The sequence below is a fragment of the Cucurbita pepo genome, chromosome 4, assembly GCF_057944985.1.
Source record: "Cucurbita pepo subsp. pepo isolate OVF chromosome 4, ASM5794498v1, whole genome shotgun sequence".
Lineage (NCBI taxonomy): Eukaryota > Viridiplantae > Streptophyta > Magnoliopsida > Cucurbitales > Cucurbitaceae > Cucurbita > Cucurbita pepo.
The window spans coordinates 9303676-9318324 of NC_141801.1; the positions used below are offsets into that span (position 1 = coordinate 9303676).

At 38.1% G+C, this 14649-nt stretch overlaps 3 protein-coding genes across 3 annotated transcripts; all 3 read left to right on the plus strand.

The window, feature by feature from the left end:
- The first annotated feature begins 1803 nt into the window (after positions 1-1803).
- On the plus strand, positions 1804-5356 carry LOC111793445 (IQ domain-containing protein IQM2-like). Its single transcript, XM_023675325.2, has 9 exons — positions 1804-1994; positions 2556-3073; positions 3149-3263; positions 3354-3419; positions 3518-3606; positions 3688-3778; positions 3873-4112; positions 4201-4302; positions 4386-5356. The coding sequence occupies exons 2-9, from the start codon at positions 2604-2606 to the stop codon at positions 5097-5099; spliced, it is 1887 nt and encodes a 628-aa protein (XP_023531093.2). The 5' UTR covers positions 1804-1994; positions 2556-2603; the 3' UTR covers positions 5100-5356.
- Positions 4937-11076, plus strand: LOC111793446 (IQ domain-containing protein IQM2-like). Its single transcript, XM_087122958.1, has 9 exons — positions 4937-5078; positions 6814-7199; positions 7282-7396; positions 7475-7540; positions 7643-7731; positions 8719-8809; positions 8892-9131; positions 10039-10140; positions 10212-11076. The coding sequence occupies exons 2-9, from the start codon at positions 6859-6861 to the stop codon at positions 10563-10565; spliced, it is 1398 nt and encodes a 465-aa protein (XP_086979084.1). The 5' UTR covers positions 4937-5078; positions 6814-6858; the 3' UTR covers positions 10566-11076.
- A 330-nt stretch (positions 11077-11406) lies between these two features.
- LOC111793450 (succinate dehydrogenase subunit 6, mitochondrial) lies at positions 11407-13755 on the plus strand. Its single transcript, XM_023675332.2, has 3 exons — positions 11407-11723; positions 12767-12869; positions 13367-13755. The coding sequence occupies exons 1-3, from the start codon at positions 11538-11540 to the stop codon at positions 13519-13521; spliced, it is 444 nt and encodes a 147-aa protein (XP_023531100.1). The 5' UTR covers positions 11407-11537; the 3' UTR covers positions 13522-13755.
- The last annotated feature ends 894 nt before the right edge of the window (positions 13756-14649 follow it).

The window sequence follows — 14649 nt, forward strand, 5'->3', positions numbered from 1 at the left end:
CTTTCGGAACCATACTTTCTGACAATATCATTGTCTTTAACCTAGATTGACCAAGTTCATAGTTTAGGATAAGTAGACATACACTTATCAATTGTACACGAAGACTCGGTCCTTATCGAATCTAGAATTATATAGTCCTACCATTTGTGAAGTTATAAATACATATCGAATCACGTATATGAATCCGACCCATTTAAAATCTTGAATTAGACAAACCTACCGAAATAAATACACATTAAATGATAGATTAACAAAGTTGGATCGAGTCCGTGAGTAGAGTAGATTAAGTTAGCCAAATTTGGCTAAAATGAAAACAACTCGTCAATGGTAGAATTTAATGGCACATCAAAAGCCTTTTCAATTGTTTAAGGAACCTTCCCCATAAGCTTCCTAATTTCTCACTCTCTCTCCAATTTAGATCGTAATCGATAATAAATGAGATAATCTCCGCTCATTTTCTTCTAGAAAGTATTTTAGTGTAGCGAATTTGAACGTAATTAAATGATTAAGACATCAGTAATATTACTTTATAGGTCAAACGTTCAAATTCTTAGTTCAGTATTTTAGCTATATACACACTATCGATAAATTTCTTACCACTAAAACAGAAGGTAAGAAAAGTTAAATTTTTTACTTTTCACGTTTTTTCAATTGTTTTTAGACCCTGTATGTTCAATGAGTTAATTTACTTTCCTTCCGAACCTCATATCGAAGTAATTTTAGTTCACAGTTTGAATAAAATAAAACGAATTCTAAAGTATAACGACCAAAATGATATCTTTATTATATCCACAAACCTAATCATTTGCACGATTCGAACATAGGCTAGCTATACAAATCTTATACCGTCGGATGAGATTCGATCTCTGTTTAGGTATTTTTAACAATATTACCGTGCAATATTTATATTATTATTTTTTTTTTTGTAGTTAAATCTATGAATATTAAAAAAAAAAAAAAAAAAAAAAATCAAATTTGTAAGTTTTTTCCTCAATACCTTGTGATTCAAGTTACAATGACCATAAACTAGTCAACCATGGTAGCTTCCCTTGATAGAGTGGCAATAAAATTTATTACAAATATTTATTATGGAAAAAAAAATCTTATAAAGCTATTTTTAATTTAATTAAAAAATTCTTAATTTACATTTAATAATACCCATATTTTCAATTCGAATATATTTTAATAGTAAACCACATATTATTAGTCACTAATAATTTTTGAAATTTTAGAACTATATATATATATATATATATATTTATTTATTTATTTATTTTGAATTTTCTAGATCTATTTCCAATAAATTTATTTATTTATTGACCATTAAATAAGAGCAGGAAAAGAAAACTGTTTAATATATATTAATTTAAAAAGAAATGTCCCCGTCCCAAAAATTATATATTTTATTTATAATTATTAATAAAATAAATTGTTTTAACAAAATGAAAAGGGTAAAAGGATAAAATTAAAATTTTTTTTTCCTTTCAGTAAATCTAAATAATATAACATTTTTTTTTTCAGCTTAAACTTTAAATTATTTATATTTTACTTCATTAAAAATAATATTTATATGTTCTAAAATTTTAATAAGTTAAAAAACAATATAATATTGAGATAAAGAACAAGAAGAATCATAAAGATAGAATGACAATGATATTCTACCTCAGTTGGAGATGAGAACAAAACATTCGTTTTAAGGGTGTGAAAACCACTTTATAGCAGATATGTTTTAAAATCATGAAAAGGGCGGTGAGATGTAACAAATAAAAATGGATAATATGGTTTTGGTTGGAAAGTCGCGTACCAGCCGTCCTCTCTGCCCTGGTGGGAAAGTCCCTTTCACTCCCTCTTCCGCTTTTCTCTTCGATTCCTTTATAAATCCAAACTCGTCACCCATTTCGATTCCTCTCAACGATTCTCCCCAACACCTTACTCATTCATTCACATTCTTCACGAATCAAAATCCCCACCTCAAAACTTCCCTTCGATTTAAGGTATAAATCCGCCATTACAAGCTTTTCTTACATTACCCACCTGTTGTTTTGCTATTTTTTGTGTGTTTTCTGATCAAATGAGCTATTCCCAGTTCTTTGTTTCATTGATATTTGCTTCCATTGGAGTGTTCTACTAGTTTTTGTAGATGGGTCTGTGTGTAATGCTCGTTTTCTCTTTGTTTTGTTTCCCCTGAATCATTGTTGGTTACTTAGTTTTGAAGGTTGAGGTTGTTTGGTTCTTTTAGAATCTGGATTTCTAAATGAAATGAGTCTTTTACCTGTTCCTGAACCATAACACAGATCTATGATTCTAGAACAGGCTTGTTTGTTTGCTGCTGTTCTTGTTTTAATGGAGAACAGGCTTGTTGTTGGGCTTGAACATGAAGCATTTGTATGTTTTACTTCTTTGTTTTCTTTTAAAACATGTTTGTGGTTTGATTATGTGTGTCTTTTTTTAATCTTAAATTCAGTTTGTGTGTTAAGGGGTTGATTTTGTCCATTTTTTTCTGTTTGTTGTTGGATTTTTCATTCTCATTTCTGGGTGGTTTCTTGTTGTTACAGGAATACTGTTCGTTATCTTGGTGTTGCTGAGCTAATATTTTTGCAGAAATGGGGGCTTTCTTTTCCTGCCCTTTGGCTCAGTACATTGATGTAGAAAATTGGATAAAATCTATTGTAAAATCCATAAGTTTTGGAGATGATGAAGTGAGAACTTTGGTGCGATCCGTGAGTTTCAATAGCCGAGATTTGGAGAGTAAAATAATGAGATCGGTCGGGTCGGGGAGGATGGCATTAGAAACATCTGTTAGCTTCAAAGGTGGAGAGTTGGAGAAGATGGATTCAATGGAAGCTGCAGCTACTCGAAAGGATGAAGAATTGCACGTTATAGCTGATAGTCCCAAAAGTAAAGAGATAGAGAATCAAACACCTAGATCGGAGACTCGTGATGGGATCAAAACGACATGTCTCGATCCAACCAACCCAAAGCACATAGCAGCTATGAAATTGCAGAAAGTTTATAAAAGCTTCCGAACGAGGAGAAAGCTGGCTGATTGTGCAGTTCTTGTAGAGCAGAGTTGGTATGTTCTTGCTTGTGTCTTTGCTCTAAGATGGATCTATTTTATGCTTGTATATAATGGTGACCTTTGTTGCAGGTGGAAACTCTTGGATTTTGCTGAGCTCAAGAGGAGCTCCATATCGTTTTTCGGTATTGAGAAACACGAAACTGCGCTTTCACGGTGGGCTCGAGCAAGAACCAGAGCTGCCAAGGTAAATTTTTACATGTTTTTACCAGCTCTTGTCATGAACTTACCTACACCAGAAAAGTGTTTGACCATATGTTTTCAAACATCATTACAGGTTGGAAAGGGTCTGTCCAAAAATGAAAAAGGTCAAAAGCTTGCTTTACAGCATTGGCTCGAGGCGGTAAGTCTATTGAATTTGATAAATAAAGTGTTACCCAGTTCCTATTTTTGGTCACCAACTCGGTATCACTAACTTTATTTTTCTTTTTCTTTTGCCAGATCGATCCACGACATCGATACGGTCACAACCTACAGTTCTATTATGTTAAGTGGCTTCATTGTCAGAGTGGACAACCCTTTTTCTATTGGTAGGTATACTTTGACCAAAATTTCGAAGCATCAATACTAAAGTTCTGGTTTTCGAGTACTAAAAGCTGTGCGCGAATCAGGTTGGATATAGGAGAAGGGAAGGAAGTAAATCTTGTTGAACAATGCCCCAGAGTGAAACTTCAACAGCAGTGTATCAAGTACTTGGGTCCGGTGAGCCTCTAAAACTTGTATCGAATCGTTCTTTGTTCGCATAGTTTGTGTTGTTATATACGAAATATTGAATCATTCATGTGTTTCCTTTCAGCTGGAAAGAATAGCATATGAAGTTGTCGTGGAGGATGGGAAGTTCATGTACAAGGTATCCAGGGAACTCCTTCACACGACCGGAGTCGATAAGCACGTGAAGTGGATATTTGTTCTCAGCACTTCTAAAGCTTTGTATGTTGGCAAGAAACAGAAGGGTACATTTCAGCATTCGAGTTTCTTAGCTGGAGGAGCCACATCGGCTGCTGGAAGATTGGTTGTCGAAAATGGGACTCTAAAGGTAAAAGACAGAGCTTTTAGAAGATTCGTTCTTCTTTATATTCTCGAGTTCTTACGATTTAACAACGATTCATCGTCCTTTTTAACAGGCAGTTTGGCCTCATAGCGGTCATTATCGTCCCACGGAAGAAAACTTTCAGGAACTTATCTCCTTCCTTACAGAAAACAATGTCTACCTCACTGATGTAAAGGTGAGAAATGGAAAGCATGGATCTAAGATGTTGTTATGAAATGAGAACATAGGTTGACATGTTTTTCTTTTTATTCAATTCAGATGAGTCCAGATGACGAGGAAGACAATGGACTACAAATGCAAAAGAGCAGTCTTCATGTTCGACTCGGCTCGACCGAGGAGGATTGGGTTCAACAGTTGAGTCATGGTCCCGATGATTGCATAGCAGAGATCATGGCTGAAGAAATGACTGGCAATAAATCCGATTTGCCAGAGAAAGAAACATGGGGAACTACCAAACTATTTGAACCCAAGAGGTCAATCAATCTGAGTACAAAGTTAACCAATCTTCACATACCAGATAGGGTTAACCTGATCGAGAAACTCGAGATGGAAAACCAAGAAACGAGATCAGAGCTAGATATCGAAGCTCCAACGAAAAACTTGAGTTATGAGATAGAGATCATCCCGGACGATTCAATACTGAATAGAATAAACTCACACAAAGAAACAAAATCATATCAACTGGGCAGGCAGCTATCTTGCAAATGGACAACTGGTGCAGGCCCCCGAATTGGGTGTGTTCGTGACTATCCAGTCGAACTTCAGATCCGAGCATTGGAGCAGGTCAGCTTGTCGCCAAGAAAGACGGCTGTGCAGTCTGAATTTCATTGCTCGCCGAAGGTTGTCAGTATGCTCAGCCCGAGGGTGTCTAGGCCCATCGATATGATTCACCGGAGCAATACACAAACTTCTTCCCCTTTGTTCAAGGGAACATCAGCAGCAGCAGACTTGGTAATGACTGTTGATTCCTGATTATTCTATTCATTCATTGTTTGTGGATGGAAGAAAATATGATACAAATATTTGTTATTCATTCCTTTCTTTAAGTGTACAGATAAATGTTTGTACTATGATCAATCTTACTTGTGAGAAATGAGAAGAAACATGAAATTATACATAGAAGTAGATAGATACACACATGCAGATGGCTATAACTGGCCACTGATTTCACAATATGTATTGTTTCTCTTGAATGATATTATAAATTTTGAGTTCCTCTTTTCCCTTAAGGGCTAAATTGTGTATAGATGATACGTATAGAAACCCTTTATGAGACCAATACTAGGGCAGGGTGGAGACGGTGTTAGGAATCACGACTCTCCACAATGGTATGATATTGTCCACTTTAAGCATAAGTTCTCATGGATTTGCTTTGGGCTTTCCCAAAAGGAGATAGTATTTCTCACTTATAAACCCATGATCTTCCACTAAATTAACCAATGTGGGACTCATTCCCAATAATCCTCGGATTTGCTTTGGGCTTTCCCAAAAGGAGATAGTATTTCTCACTTATAAACCCATGATCTTCCACTAAATTAACCAATGTGGGACTCATTCCCAATAATCCTCAACAATCCTCCCCTCGAACAAAGTACAGTATAAGCCTCCCCTGAGGCTTATGGAGCGCTCTCGAATAGCCTCCCCTTCCCCTCGAACAAAGTACACTATAAGCCTCCCCTTAATCGAGGCTCACAATTCTTTGTTCGATATTTGAGGATTCTATTGACATGGTTAAGTTTAGGGCATGACTCTGATACCATGTTAGGAATCACGACTCTCCACAATGGTATGATATTGTCCACTTTGAGCATAAGCGCTCATGGTTTTGCTTTGGGCTTTCCCAACAGGCCTCATACCAATGGAGATAATATTCCTCACTTATAAATCCATGATCTTCCACTAAATGAACCAATGTGGGACTCACTCCCAATAATCCTCAACAGATGGGGACTGTGCAAGGGAAATGTCTAGGGTCCCTTGACAAGGGGACAAAGTGCGGGGTGCATCTGATGGTCCGGTTCAACTTGCTTGCCTAACGACATCTTGAGTTTTGTTGAGTCTCAAAAGAATAAAAAATAAAAAACATCTTTCACCCAGTTTAGCTAATGGGGAGAAATCTCTTTTTGCTGTCTCTCCCATTCTCCGCTCTATTCGTGGTGAATCCCACGAGTTAAATGAATATCTCCTTTGGGCTTTGTGGCTTATTCTTAAGCACACGTAGAGTGATAATGATAGACCTGCAACGGAATCAAGGAAAAAAAAAATGAAAGGGGAAGAGCAACGAAGAAGAGGAGGAATCTTGGAAAGAGCGTTTTGTTGATGAGTATAATGAAAAAACTTGTAATTTTGAGTTACATAGAGATATTATATGTTGTTCGACACGACTGGTATGGGAGAATCTTCGTCTCAATCCTCGAATGGAAAACATACCTGTTCTTTTTGCTGTTAATGCAGTGTTGTGGGCTTGAAAATTAAGGGAAACTCTCCTTGGACTTCAAGTTTAGCATTTATATCTTGCACTTCTTTGTTTTCTTATAAAGTATCCTTGGGATTGATTGTGCGTTGGTCTTTTTGTAAGCATAAATTCTACTTGTTTGTTAAGAGATTGACTCTGTCTGTTCCTTGAAGATTTATCACTTCTTTTGTGTTCAATTTTTCATTCTCATTTCTGGGTTGCTTATTGTAGCTGGAATAGTGTTCATCTTAGCTTTGCTGAACCAGTTTTGCTAATATGGGGGCTTTCGTTTCGTGTCCGTTGGCCAAGCATATTGGTGTCGGAAATGGGGTTGAATCGGGGAGGACAGCATTAGAATCATCTGTTACCTTCAAAAGTAAAGATTTGAAGAAGATTACTGAGGAGGAAGAGTTGCATATTGTAGTGAATAGTCCGAAGAGCGAAGGCATGGAGAATCGATCTCCCATAGCCGAGAGTCGTGATGGGATCCAAATGATTATGGACCTTGGTCCCACGAACCGGGAGCATATGGCTGCAACGCAATTGCAGAGAGTTTATAAAAGCTTCAGAACCAGGAGAAGGCTGGCTGATTGTGCAGTTCTTGCAGAGAAGAGTTGGTATGTGTATGGGCTCATGTCTTTGTTCATAATCAAAATGGAAACATTATGAGTTTGTTCACAAAGGTTGTCTTTGTTTCAGGTGGACACTCCTGAATTTTGCTGAGCTCAGGAGGAGTTCCGTGTCGTTTTTTGACATTGAGAAACACAAAACTGCTGTTTCGCGATGGTCCCGAGCAAGAACCAGAGCTGCCACGGTAAATTTTCACCATGTTTTTTGAACCTACCAAACATCTTTTAAGGATCTAATCATGTGTTTTAAAACATCATTACAGGTTGGAAAGGGTTTGTCCAAAAATGAAAAAGCTCAAATGCTTGCTCTACAGCACTGGCTTGAGGCTGTTATGTCTATTGGTCTCGAGAACTAAATTGTTACATAGTCGTCCTTGTTTTCGATTATGAACGCGCTGTTTCTAATTAGATTTTCCTTTTCGTTTTTTCAGATCGATCCACGACATCGATATGGCCAGAACTTGCAGCTGTATTATGAAAAATGGCTTCATTGTCAGAGCCAACAACCCTTTTTCTATTGGTAAATATTCCTTTATCAAAATTTAAAGCTTCAACACTAGAATTCAGGGTTTCTGGAAACTAAAGATTTAGAGTATAATAGGCTGGATACTAAGTGTGAGATCCCACATCAGTTGGAGAGGGGAACGAAGCATTCTTTATAAGGGTGTGGAAACATCTTCTTAGCAGACGCGTTTTAAAACCTTGAGGGGAAGCCCGGAAGGGAAAGCCCAAAGAAGACAATATATGCTAGCGGTGGGCTTAAGCTATGACAAATGGTATCAGAGCCAGGTTCTGACAGTGCATTTGTAACGGCCCAAGCCCACCACTAGTATATATTGTCCTCTTTGAGTTTTCCCTTCCGGGCTTCCCCTCAAAGTCTTAAAACTCGTCTGCTAGGGAGAGGTTTCCACACCCTTATAAACAATGCTTCGTTCCCCTCTCCAATTAACGTGGGATCTCACAATCCACCCCCCTTCAGGACCCAGCTTCTTGGCTAACACTCGTTCTCTCTTAAATTGATTGTGAGATCCCACATCAATCCTCTCCCTAGGAGACGCATTTTAAAATCTTGAGGGGAAGCCCAAAAGGGAAAGCCCAAAAAGGACAATATCTGCTAGCGGTAGGCTTAGGCTGTTACACTAAGAAGTATGAATACGAAAACGAGATAAACACAACATGGATATAGTGCCACGTTGTGTTGTGAAATCTAAAACACAACACTTTTACTAAAATCTACTTCCTTTTCAGAACATATATAATTGATCCTCGAAGAAAGTATAAAGTTGACGTGCTTTAATGATGATTTTGATGTATTTTTCGCACTAAGAATTTAGTACTTATCATACTTAACAAGCATACGACATGCATACTCGTATTGCCTTTGTAAAATTAGCGTACATATTATATTGAACTATAGCAAGTATCCGACACGTGTCCGGAGGTGCTAGAGTGTTAGACGTGTTAGATGTCGAAACGTTACACAAACTAAAGCGCATATGCTTTTTAGGTTGGATATAGGAGAAGGGAAGGAATTAGATCTTGTTGAAGAGTGCCCCAGAGTGAAACTTCAGCAACAGTGTATCAAGTATTTGGGCCCAGTGAGCCTCTCATTCATTCTTTATCTGCATAATCTGTATTACATATGGAATGTTGAATCATCCACATGTTTTTCTTTCACAGTTGGAAAGAACAGCCTATGAAGTTGTTGTGAAGGATGGGAAGTTCGTTTACCAGCGATCTGGGGAACTTGTTCACACGACTAGAGTCGATAAGCACGAGAAGTGGATATTTGTTCTCAGTACCTCGAAAGTCTTGTATGTTGGAAAGAAGATGAAGGGCACGTTTCATCATTCGAGTTTCTTGGCTGGAGGAGCCACATTAGCTGCTGGGAGATTGGTTATCGAAAACGGCATCCTACAGGTACAAGTTTCTTTCTTCTCTTTTCTCGGGAGTTCTTACTATCTGAACTGTGAGATCCCACGTTGGTTGGAGAGGGGAACAAAGCATTCTTTATAAGTAGACACGTTTTAAAAACCTTGAGAGGAAGCCTGAAAGGAAAAACCCGAAGAGGACAATATCTGCTAGAGGTGGGCTTGGGCTGTTACAAATGGTATCAGAGCTAGACACTGAGCAGTGTGCTAACGAGAACGCTGGCCTCCAAAGGGGGTGGAATGTGGGATCCCACATCGATTTGAGAGAGGAACGAGTACTAGTGAGGACGCTTGACCCCTTATTGGATAGAGGAACGTCAGCAAGAACGTTGGGCCCCAAAGGGGGTGGATTATGAGATCCCACATCAGTTGGAGGGGGGAATGAAATTCTTTATAAGAGTGGAAACCTCTACTTAGTAGACGCGTTTTAAAAACCTTGAGGGTAAGGTCGAAAGGAAAAGCCCAAAAAGGACAATATCTACTAGCGGTGGGCTTGGACTGCTACAAATGGTATCAGAGCCGAACATCGGGCGGTGTGCCAGCAAAGACGCTAGGCCTCGAAGGAGGGTGGACTGTGAGGTCCCACATCGATTGGAGAGAGGAACGAGTGCCAGCAAGGACGCTTGATCGAGAGGAACGAGTGCCTGCAAGGACGTTGGGCTCTGAAAGAGGTGGATTGTGAGATCCCACATCGGTTGGAGAGGGGAGTGAAACATTCTTTATAAAGGTGTGGAAATCTCTCTCTAACAGACGCGTTTTAAAAACTTTGAGGTAAAACCCTATAGGGAGAGCCCAAAGAGGACAATATTTGCTAGCCGTGGTTTTGAGCTGTTACATAAACTGCATGTCTTGAACCTCGAGTGTCATTTAACGATAGTTTCTCGTCTTTGTATCAGGCAGTTTGGCCTCATAGTGGTCATTACCGTCCCACAGAGGAAAACTTTGAGGAATTTGTCTCCTTCCTTGCAGAAAACAATGTCGATCTCACACATGTAAAGGTGAGAACTGAAATCTTCTTTTCTAGTGAAACTGGAACATAGCTTAACATCTTTTTTTCAATTAAATTCAGATGAATCCAGACGATGAGGAAGACAACGTAGAACAAACGCGAACGAGCAGTTCATCCAAGGAGTCGAGTGCTGGTCTGGATGATGGAACTGTGGCCATTGTTGCTGAAGAAACGAGCAGCAATAAACCCGATTCGCCAGAGCAAGAACCATCGTCGACCGGAAGTTGTAAGGTAGAGATCATCCCTGATGAATCAATACTGAAAAGAATAAACTCACGCAAAGAAACAAAATCATATCAACTGGGAAAGCAGCTATCCTGCAAATGGACAACTGGTGCAGGCCCCCGAATCGGGTGCGTTCGAGACTATCCCGTCAAACTTCAGCTCCGAGCATTGGAGAAGGTCAGCTTGTAGCCAAGAAAGGCGACTGCTCGATCCAAATTTCGATCGTCGCCTCCAGTTTCCAGAACGCTGAGCTCAAAGGTGTCTAACCAAGTGCTATGTTTCACCAAAGTGATACACAATCTTCTTCATAGGCAGCAGACATTGTTAATGACAGTGGATTCCTAATTATTCCATTCCTTAAAAATTACAAATATTTGTCATTCTTCTCATACACACCTTTGTATGTGGCTATAACTGGCCTATGATTGAATGACACTTGGCAATCAAACAACCATGATTTGCATAGGCTAATGTTATTAGGCCGAACACTTTTAAGATCCTCTTGAGCGTAGGTTGTAGCATTGAGCTTTCGGATAATTATTGTCTTATCTGGTGAGACATGCTTGGATTTTGGTTTTTTAAGGAAAGGACAGAAGAGTTCTAAGACAACTTTGGCCAGTAGTAGTGGAAATTCTCCTGTTCACTTGTCAAAGACTTGGTTGGATGTGAGATCTACTCCACGAGGAGCAGTATAGACGTAGATGATACCATCATGACCTCTCTTTTTGTACTGCTAGGGATGCTTAATGCAACTTCGCCAACGGACATTACCTGCACTTTCGTCTCTCGTAGTGTGGTTAGCACTGGTTTGGATGAAATGTCACTATTACCCTTTTTACAAAAAAAAAAACCGAACTAACTTGAATTAAATGGACATCTCTATATTTTACCGGATTTATTTTTAAAATTAGTCGAAGAAATATCTTTTGGGCCGAAATGAAAATGGGCTTTAGAATTGGGCCAGAGCTGGGCCCAATTGTAGAGAAGTCCAGCAGCCTCGGCCTTCATTATTTCTCGTGACAGAAACAAAAAACGAAACAAAACAAAAGGAGCTTTCAAGAACGAGATTGCAGAGCTTGAAGAGAACAGCCATCGGCCATCGTGGGGTTCTTCTGCTTTCAATCGGATTAGTTTCTGTATTCTCAAATCGCCGCAACAATTATGGAAGATTCTTCCTCTCAATCCTTCTTCAGGAAGCACTGGGAGGGCTACAAGGAGTTTTGGTCCGAGAGATTCTCGATCCTCGACAACTATTCCCCTTTCGTCCAGCGCGAGAAGCCCCTTCCTTCCTGGTCTGACTCCGATGTCGAGGAGTTTATTGCTTCCGATCCCGTTCATGGCCCCGTTGTAAATCATCTTCCACTTTCCCTTTCTTTTACTTCCAGATTTATTAATTGTTCATTGGTGTATCTTAAATTAAATGCGGTCGTTCACTCTTTCTCCTTGATACTTGGTAAAACAGCTGGAGGTCAATGGAAATGATTGTTTTTACTTTGAGTTTGGGATAATCTATAATTTCTTAGCCCAATGATTGTTGATGCAAAATGGTTATGATCTTGCATTCCTTGTCTCCCTACCCTTGTTGTGCAGTATTGATTTGAAGATTGTTATACTTTTCAATCTTCTGGTGCGGTGTATAGTGTGATTATTAGTGGGGAACTGGACCAAATATTTCCTTTTAACATGCTTTTCATGATCAGCAGTTTATCACTAAGTGCTGCCCATTACAGGACTACTTAATTACTGTCTTTTGAAATCGTTTTGATCACAATAAGTGAAATAATACTTTGCCTTCTCTTTTCTTTCCCGTCATTGTAATTGGAATATCATCATTACAATCAAACTGATTTGTTTCATTTAACTCTTTTTCTTGGTTTGTTTAGATTCATTGTTCTATCATGATATATTGCAATCTTGTTTCACCGGGGTTGGAATCAATTGCTTTTTAGTAAAGTATTTGTGAACTGTATTGGTAGATGGTTGTCATCATTCTGATTAATGGAACCTTTTAGCGCACCTATTTCCCTGGTTTTTGTTTGATTTTTATATGCAAAAGTAATTTCCTGTTTATCTTTTGGTTATCATCTGGACTAATATCTATGCCTATAATGCTCTCTAGTTAGATCATGGATTCATTATGTAATCTCCCTTGCCTTCTTAAGGTGAACTACTTGGTCTGGGTGCATGCTCTACGTCGTTTTTCGCTTGCGTATTCCTACACGTTCTTCCTTATGAAATTCCAATAATTACTTAGGCAGCATGTCTCCTTAGAGACTAGCGGGTTAAGCATGGTTGACATCATGTTTCACATTTTACTAGGGGCTTTACTAGGAGCTCCTGTACATGCCCTTTGGATTCCTCATTTATAAGCTGCTCGTTATCTTTTTCAGTTGAAGACTGCCAGAGAAGCTGTAAACTTTGGTCTTACAGGAAGCCTTATTGGAGCTGTGTCAACTGCAGGCGTTGCCTGGAAATACTCTAGAAGTTTGCATGGTATTCAACCTTGTCTCTCCACTTAACTGCTTCATATTCATCAATGAATAGCAGTAGCATTCAAACTATCATTTATCTCTCATCAGTACTCATTTCTTAATTTCCATTTTCATGCAAGTCCAATATATTCCTCAACCAATGAAGAACATTTCATCATCAGCTAGAACCTTGAACGATACTTAATTATGTCCACAGCTTGATGAAGTCATGACTTTGGTTGAGATGAATGAATACTGGCTTAAAATAATTCCTATTTTTTGTTTTTATGAGGTGATATTTTAGAGTAGTTTAGGAGTCTCAAGTTGAAACGTGAAAGAGTTGAGGAGCTGGGTTTATATGTTCAGACCTTGGGAATCATTTCTCTATGTTTAAATCTGCTTCAAAGCAAGCCACAAGACACAATAAGTGTATCTAGCTTGTTAAAAGGTTGACCACGAGCGACGTGTAAAAGGGTTGTAAACATTTGGTTGCTTACCCTGTAGCTGTGTGTTTGACAGGTGCTGGGCTGTCGTTCCTTGCGGGAGGTGCATTCGGTTGGACTTTCGGCCATGAGATTGCGAATCATTGGTATCAACTCTACAGGGTGGACACCATGGGAGCACAAGTTAAGTTTATGGAGTGGTGGAGAAACAAGAGCGAGGGACGTTTTTAGGCTCTGATTTGCAGTTGAAGCAACAACACTCGCACTGCTGCTGCCATCTAAAATAAAAATGAAGTGCAACTTTGTTGAAATACAATGGTTGATTGGTTTGTTTTTATGAGTTTAGAAAAGGACTATCCTTTTATTTTTATCTTCTGGAAATGACTGGTTCTCTCATTTGTAAGCTTGTTACAAATGTACTCATCTTTACCAATAACTACATCCAATCCTGCCTTCTTTGTAGTACCCGACGGACAACGTGAGCTTTACTGCTTGGTTTTCGGCCTTCTTTCTTGATCCAACTTAATGATCCTTCGAGATTTGCATGTGCTTGGTTTAGAATATCCTCATTTTAAAGCTTTCTACTTGGGTGAAGAAAGGAAGACTTTAGATTACCCGACGATGACTTTACTTAAACAAGATCTGTTCCATACGTTGTTCCCATCTAACTGTGCTCCCCGAGTTCTAAGGATCTCGAATGTGAAGATTATTTTATGATTTTATTTATATTAAAAGGCCTCAAATTTTATTATGAGTTATATATGTTTATATGAAATATATAAATTAGCATCAAATTTTATTATGAGTTATATATGTTTATATGAAATATATAAATTAGCATTAAAAACTAGTTAACGACGAAAGCTAGAGGAACATTACAATAATGTTTGTAGATTTTCAAACTATGATATGGAAGTATCATAAATTTTATTTTATAACTTTAATAAAAACATTATATTGTGAATATTTTGACACGGTAAAATATATAATATTATTTCTATAAAAAAATCCGAGACACACCTTTTCTTTAATGTTATCAGGAAAGCTGAAAACAAAACTACGAGAGTTTATGTTGACAAAATATCATATTATTCTGATAACGTGGAAGACTAGTGAATAGAATCATGATAGATGAGTCACACTGCCCTAGACTCTAATATATTGAGTGACTAACGACATCATATTAAGATTATTTTTTTTTTAAAGTTGAAAATGATAATGTCTAGTGGTGATTTCTAATTCCAAACATTAAATCAAATTTATATCAGACCAACATGCCATACCTTAACTAATTTCGATGAACAAACATTTAATAGTACTACTAATATGGCATGAAACTGGTAGATTTTTAAATCATGG